The sequence below is a fragment of the Oncorhynchus mykiss genome, chromosome 2 (genome assembly GCF_057628025.1).
Source record: "Oncorhynchus mykiss isolate SJ-2025 chromosome 2, ASM5762802v1, whole genome shotgun sequence".
NCBI classification, from domain to species: Eukaryota; Metazoa; Chordata; class Actinopteri; order Salmoniformes; family Salmonidae; genus Oncorhynchus; species Oncorhynchus mykiss.
This window is the reverse complement of record NC_143023.1, coordinates 509,828-517,500: the sequence shown is the minus strand read 5'-3', so window position 1 is coordinate 517,500 and position 7,673 is coordinate 509,828. Positions and strand designations below refer to the sequence as shown.

General features: G+C 45.4%; 1 protein-coding gene across 3 annotated transcripts in view; it reads left to right on the top strand.

Annotated features, from left to right (window-relative positions):
- LOC149984739 (very long chain fatty acid elongase 4-like) overlaps positions 1-6,547 on the top strand; it is a 14,315-nt gene extending 7,768 nt beyond the window's left edge. For 2 of the 3 annotated variants that reach the window (XM_090215788.1, XM_090215793.1), the window contains exons 6-7: positions 504-631; positions 4,547-6,547. In XM_090215788.1, coding sequence (XP_090071914.1) covers positions 504-631; positions 4,547-4,891 — 473 coding nt within the window. In that variant the 3' untranslated portion in view covers positions 4,892-6,547. Of the gene's footprint in view, positions 1-503; positions 632-2,926; positions 2,990-4,546 lie in introns of those variants that run through there. The other variant, XM_090215798.1, reaches the window with a different exon arrangement.
- Positions 6,548-7,673: the final 1,126 nt, after the last annotated feature.

The window sequence follows — 7,673 nt, the reverse complement described above, 5'->3', positions numbered from 1 at the left end:
GGTCGCTGGAGGACAGTGTGAGTATCCCCTCTACTCGTCTGTTTTACTTAACCCAGCAACTTCCTTTGGGTCGCTGGAGGACAGTGTGAGTATCCCCTCTACTCGTCTGTTTTACTTAACCCAGCAACTTCCTTTGGGTCGCTGGAGGACAGTGTGAGTATCCCATCTACTTGTCTGTTTTTTATATACTTAACCCAGCAACTTCCTTTGGGTCGCTGGCGGACAGTGTGAGTATCCCCTCTACTTGTCTGTTTTTATATACTTAACCCAGCAACTTCCTTTGGGTCGCTGGCGGACAGTGTGAGTATCCCCTCTACTTATCTGTTTTTATATACTTAACCAGCAACTTCCTTTTTTAGAAAAAAGGAATCTCTTCTTCTGCGTTGAACTGTAGCCCAATGCAGGAACGTTCCCTTTTATTAGAAATTCATGCGTTATTGGTAATTTGGTAATGGACCTCATCACATTATCTGATGGGTTCCCCCCCCCTCCCTCCTTTTCAGCATTCTTTGGTGCACACATGAACGCAGCCATCCATGTCCTGATGTATCTGTACTATGGGCTGGCCTCCTTTGGACCCAAGATCCAGAAGTACCTGTGGTGGAAGAAGTACCTGACTGTCATCCAGATGGTAAGAGATCCGTTTACAGTAACTCGATTCTGATGGATTGACAGTAAGTCAGTCATGGCATTATGTCATATCATAACTACTGGGTTGCTGGACTATTCAGTTAATGAACCTCGAAGGCAGAAGCTGTTCTTCTTCTCTACCCTGGAGAGATCATGAAAACCAGCTGGTCTTCTTCTCTACCCTGGAGAGATCATGAAAACCAGCTGGTCATCTTCTCTACCTGGAGAGATCATGAAAACCAGCTGGGTCTTCTTCTCTACCTGGAGAGATCATGAAAACCAGCTGGTCATCTTCTCTACCTGGAGAGATCATGAAAACCAGAAAGGTTGTGTTTCACCTTCTTCCCTCAGATTGCCTTCTACATGTCCTCAGTTGAATATCCCTGTCGTACTGTACAGAGCATTCGGGAAGAATTCAGACCCCTTATTCCACATTTTGTTACGTTACAACGTTTTTTTTCTCCACTCATCAATCTACCCACAATATCTCAGACAGGCTGGCACTAACAGGCCAAGCTGTTTGATCTTATTATACCTCCCACATAGCACCCTATTCCCTATACAGCACATGACTTGTAGGTGAAAAAAAAACAGGTTTTTAGACATTTTTGAAAATGTTTTTTTTTTTTTACGGAAATTTGTCACACCTGTATTTGGGGGATTCTTCTCCCATTCTTCTCTGCAGATCCTCTCAAGCTCTGTCAGGTTGGATGGGGAGCGTCGCTGCACAGCTATTTTCAGGTCTCTCCATAGATGTTCGATCGGGCTCTGGTTGGGCCACTCAAGGACATTCAGAAACTTGTCCCGAAGCCACTCCTGCATTGTCTTATCTGTGTGCTTAGGGACGTTGTCCTGTTGGAAGGTGAACCTTCACCTCAGTCTGATGTCCTGAGTGCTCTGTAGCAGGTTTTCATCAAGGATCTCTCTGTACTTTGCTCCGTTCATCTCGAACCTGACTAGTCTCCCAGTCCCTGCTGCTGAAAAACATCCCCACATCATGATGCTGTCACCACCATGTCACCACTGTAGAGATGGTGACAGGTTTCCTCCAGACGTGACACTTAGCATTCAGGCCAAGGAGTTCAATCTTGGTTTCATCAGACCAGAGAATCTTGTTTCTCATAGTCTGAGAGTCCTTTAGGTGCCTTTTGGCAAACTCCAAGTAGGCTGCCATGTGCCTTTTACTGAGGAGTGGCTTCCGTCTGGTCACTGTACCATAAAGGCCTGATTGGTGGAGTGCTGCAGAGATGGTTGTCCTTCTGGAAGGTTCTCCCATCTCCATAGAGGAACTAGGGAGCTCTGTCAGAGTGACCATCGGGTTCTTGGTCACTTCCCTGACCAAGGCTCTTCTTCCCCGATTGCTCAGTTTGGCCGGGTGGCCAGTTCTAGGAAGAGTCTTGGTGGTTCCAAACATCTTCCATTTAAGAATGATGGAGGCCACTGTGTTCTTGCGGACCTTCCAGACATTTTTTGTTACCCTTCCCCAGATCTGTTCCTCGACACAACCCTGTCTCTGAGCTCTACGGAAAATGCCAGCGGTTTAGACATGAATGGCTGTGTGTTGAGTTATTTTGAGGGGACAACAAATTTACACTGTTATACAAGCTGTACACTCACTACTTTACATTGTAGCAAAGTGTCCTTTCTTCAGTGTTGTCACATGAAAAGATATACTCAAATATTTACAAAAAAATGTGAGGGGTGTACTCACTTTTGTGATATACTGTATGTCACTATGGGGTATTGTGATGTCACTATGGGGTATTGTGATGTCACTATGGGGTATTGTGATGTCACTATGGGGTATTGTGATGTCACTGGGGTATTGTGATGTCACTATGGGGTATTGTGATGTCACTATGGGGTATTGTGATGTCACTATGGGGTATTGTGTATAGATTGATAAGGAACATGTTTTTTAAAAATTTAATCCATTTTAGAATAAGGCTGTAACGTAACAAAATGTGTTAAAAGTCAAGGGGTCTGAATACTTTCCCAGAAGACCCTGTAATATAATAAGGTTTGAACTGATCCCTCCCTCCGTCTACCTCAGGTCCAGTTCCATGTTTCTTTCCCCGAAGGCCCTGTAATATAATAAGGTTTGAACTGATCCCTCCCTCCGTCTCTACCTCAGGTCCAGTTCCATGTTTCTTTCCCAGAAGGCCCTGTAATATAATAAGGTTTGAACTGATCCCTCCCTCCGTCTCTACCTCAGGTCCAGTTCCATGTTTCTTTCCCAGAAGGCCCTGTAATATAATAAGGTTTGAACTGATCCCTCCCTCCGTCTCTACCTCAGGTCCAGTTCCATGTCACTTTCCCAGAAGGCCCTGTAATATAATAAGGTTTGAACTGATCCCTCCCTCCGTCTCTACCTCAGGTCCAGTTCCATGTTTCTTTCCCAGAAGGCCCTGTAATATAATAAGGTTTGAACTGATCCCTCCCTCCGTCTCTACCTCAGGTCCAGTTCCATGTTTCTTTCCCCGAAGGCCCTGTAATATAATAAGGTTTGAACTGATCCCTCCCTCCGTCTCTACCTCAGGTCCAGTTCCATGTTTCTTTCCCAGAAGGCCCTGTAATATAATAAGGTTTGAACTGATCCCTCCCTCCGTCTCTACCTCAGGTCCAGTTCCATGTTACTTTCCCCGAAGGCCCTGTAATATAATACGGTTTGAACTGATCCCTCCCTCCGTCTCTACCTCAGGTCCAGTTCCATGTTTCTTTCCCAGAAGGCCCTGTAATATAATAAGGTTTGAACTGATCCCTCCCTCCGTCTCTACCTCAGGTCCAGTTCCATGTTACTTTCCCAGAAGGCCCTGTAATATAATAAGGTTTGAACTGATCCCTCCCTCCGTCTCTACCTCAGGTCCAGTTCCATGTTACTTTCCCAGAAGGCCCTGTAATATAATAAGGTTTGAACTGATCCCTCCCTCCGTCTCTACCTCAGGTCCAGTTCCATGTTACTTTCCCAGAAGGCCCTGTAATATAATAAGGTTTGAACTGATCCCTCCCTCCGTCTCTACCTCAGGTCCAGTTCCATGTTACTTTCCCAGAAGGCCCTGTAATATAATAAGGTTTGAACTGATCCCTCCCTCCGTCTCTACCTCAGGTCCAGTTCCATGTTTCTTTCCCAGAAGGCCCTGTAATATAATAAGGTTTGAACTGATCCCTCCCTCCGTCTCTACCTCAGGTCCAGTTCCATGTTACTTTCCCAGAAGGCCCTGTAATATAATAAGGTTTGAACTGATCCCTCCCTCCGTCTCTACCTCAGGTCCAGTTCCATGTTACTTTCCCAGAAGGCCCTGTAATATAATAAGGTTTGAACTGATCCCTCCCTCCGTCTCTACCTCAGGTCCAGTTCCATGTTTCTTTCCCAGAAGGCCCTGTAATATAATAAGGTTTGAACTGATCCCTCCCTCCGTCTCTACCTCAGGTCCAGTTCCATGTCACTTTCCCAGAAGGCCCTGTAATATAATAAGGTTTGAACTGATCCCTCCCTCCGTCTCTACCTCAGGTCCAGTTCCATGTTACTTTCCCAGAAGGCCCTGTAATATAATAAGGTTTGAACTGATCCCTCCCTCCGTCTCTACCTCAGGTCCAGTTCCATGTTACTTTCCCAGAAGGCCCTGTAATATAATAAGGTTTGAACTGATCCCTCCCTCCGTCTCTACCTCAGGTCCAGTTCCATGTTACTTTCCCAGAAGGCCCTGTAATATAATAAGGTTTGAACTGATCCCTCCCTCCGTCTCTACCTCAGGTCCAGTTCCATGTTACTTTCCCAGAAGGCCCTGTAATATAATAAGGTTTGAACTGATCCCTCCCTCCGTCTGTACCTCAGGTCCAGTTCCATGTTACTTTCCCAGAAGGCCCTGTAATATAATAAGGTTTGAACTGATCCCTCCCTCCGTCTCTACCTCAGGTCCAGTTCCATGTTACCATCGGCCACACTGCTCTGTCCCTCTACATGGACTGTGAGTTTCCCCACTGGATGCACTATGCCCTTATCTGCTACGCCCTCACCTTCATCGCCCTGTTCGGTAACTTCTACTACCAGACGTATCGCCGCACGCCGCGCCAACCCAGGGAGCCCAAGGCCGCCAAGGCTCTGTCTAACAACTGGGTCTCCAACGGGCTGTCCAAGGGACTGGGGAACGGAGCGGGGGTGGTGGTGGTGGGGGGCAAGGTGGAGGCAAAGGAGAGGTCGTCGGGGGTGGACAACGGGAATGGAAGGAGAAAGAGGAAGGGGAGGGCCAAGAGGGATTAGACGGAGGGGAGGGGTGTAGGGCTGAAGGAGGCTGGCACTAACAAGCCTTGCTGTTTGATCTTATTATACCTCCCACATAGCACCCTATTCCCTATACAGCACATGACTTGTAGGTGAAGGTGTGGTAAGAGGCAAGGCTGGAGTCAATTCCATTTCAATTCAGTCAATCTGTGACATTCAAAATTTACAATTTTCCTCATGGGCTTTGATTGGGGAAAATTTGAATTTCAGTTAACTTTCTGCGTTTGGCTGAATTGAAAGGGAAATAACCCCAACCCTGGCAAGAGGTCGCGACGTGTCCAAGGTGACCGTCATTACAACTAATCCAACGTTCAGTAGTTTCTGGTCTGGAAAACAATAACATCAACATGTTCTCTCTCTGTACTGCAGTGTTGAGGTTTGTAGCTAGCTAACCGACTGGGGTATAGCTAGCTAACCCACTGGTTTGTAGCTAGCTAACCCACTGGTTTGTAGCTAGCTGACCGACTGGTTTGTAGCTAGCTGACCGACTGGTTTGTAGCTAGCTGACCGACTGGCTTGTAGCTAGCTAACTCACTGGTTTGTAGCTAGCTGATTTAATGGTGTTTAGTTAGCTGATTCACTGGTGTTTAGCTAACTAACCCACTGGTTTGTAGCTAGCTAACTCGTTGATTCACTAGTTTGTAGCTAGCTGATTCATTGGTGTGTAGCTAGCCGATTCCCTGGTTTGTAGCTAGCTAACCCATTGGTTTGTAGCTAGCTAACCCACTGGTTTGTAGCTAGCTAACCCACTGGTTTGTAGCTAGCTAACCCACTGGTTTGTAGCTAGCTGATTCACTGGGGTGTAGCTAGCTAACCCACTGGTGTGTAGCTAGCTAACCCACTGGTTTGTAGCTAGCTAACCCACTGGTTTGTAGCTAGCTAACCCACTGGTTTGTAGCTAGCTAACCCACTGGTTTGTAGCTAGCTGATTCACTGGGGTGTAGCTAGCTAACCCACTGGTTTGTAGCTAGCTAACCCACTGGTTTGTAGCTAGCTGATTCACTGGGGTGTAGCTAGCTAACCCACTGGTTTGTAGTTAGCTAACCCACTGGTTTGTAGCTAGCTGATTCACTGGTGTGTAGTTAGCTAACCCACTGGTTTGTAGCTAGCTGATTCACTGGTGTGTAGTTAGCTAACCCACTGGTTTGTAGCTAGCTAACCCACTGGTTTGTAGCTAGCTGATTCACTGGTGTGTAGCTAGCTAACCCACTGGTAACAGTTACACTGCTATCTAGAGACAGGAACACACCACACACACACACATAGTTTAAACATTCATTGTGTACGTATGCCTTTTAAAGAATATGACTTACTCATACTGTCATTTTTGTCCTTTGTCCAGATTTGTTGATTCATATTATGTGAGGTAGGCCATTGAATTCTTCAGCCCACCCACACTGTTGCCATAAGCAGAGAGAGAGAGATAGAGATCGGTCAGTTTACATGCCCCATACATGATGTAATTGTTCATTTTTCTCAATAAGACAGACTCAGCTGTTGGCAATCCTAGCCACATGTTGAGATTGCATTAAAAAAAAATGGAGCTCTTGAAATGCAAGCTAAGCTTTATCCAATTACAACTTGGCCAGTTAGACTTGTTTACTTACTGTACATGCTAATAAAAAGCATCACTCATTATTATTAGAAGTGACATTCAGTTAGAGACAGTGGAATCTAGAAGTGACATTCGGTTAGAGACAGCGGAATCTAGAAGTGACATTCGGTTAGAGACAGTGGAATCTAGAAGTGACATTCGGTTAGAGACCGTGGAATCTAGAAGTGACATTCGGTTAGAGACCGTGGAATCTAGAAGTGACATTCGGTTTGAGACAGTGGAATCTAGAAGTGACATTCGGTTTGAGACATTGGAATCTAGAAGTGACATTCAGTTAGAGACAGTGGAATCTAGAAGTGACATTCAGTTAGAGACAGTGGAATCTAGAAGTGACATTCAGTTATAGACAGTGGAATCTAGAAGTGACATTCAGTTAGAGACAGTGGAATCTAGAAGTGACATTCGGTTAGAGACCGTGGAATCTAGAAGTGACATTCGGTTTGAGACATTGGAATCTAGAAGTGACATTCGGTTTGAGACAGTGAAATCTAGAAGAGACATTCAGTTAGAGACAGTGGAATCTAGAAGTGACATTCGGTTAGAGACAGTGGAATCTAGAAGAGACATTCAGTTAGAGACAGTGGAATCTAGAAGTGACATTCAGTTAGAGACAGTGGAATCTAGAAGAGACATTCAGTTAGAGACAGTGGAATCTAGAAGTGACATTCAGTTAGAGACAGTGGAATCTAGAAGAGACATTCAGTTAGAGACAGTGGAATCTAGAAGTGACATTCGGTTCGAGACAGTGGAATCTAGAAGAGACATTCGGTTAGAGACAGTGGAATCTAGAAGTGACATTCGGTTAGAGAGTGGAATCTAGAAGTGACATTCAGTTAGAGACAGTGGAATCTAGAAGCGACATTCAGTTAGAGACAGCGGAATCTAGAAGTGACATTCAGTTAGAGACAGCGGAATCTAGAAGTGACATTCAGTTAGAGACAGTGGAATCTAGAAGTGACATTCGGTTAGAGACAGCGGAATCTAGAAGCGACATACGGTTAGAGACAGTGGAATCTAGAAGTGACATTCAGTTAGAGACAGTGGAATCTAGAAGTGACATTCAGTTAGAGACAGTGGAATCTAGAAGTGACATTCGGTATGAGACATTGGAATCTAGAAGTGACATTCGGTTTGAGACAGTGGAAT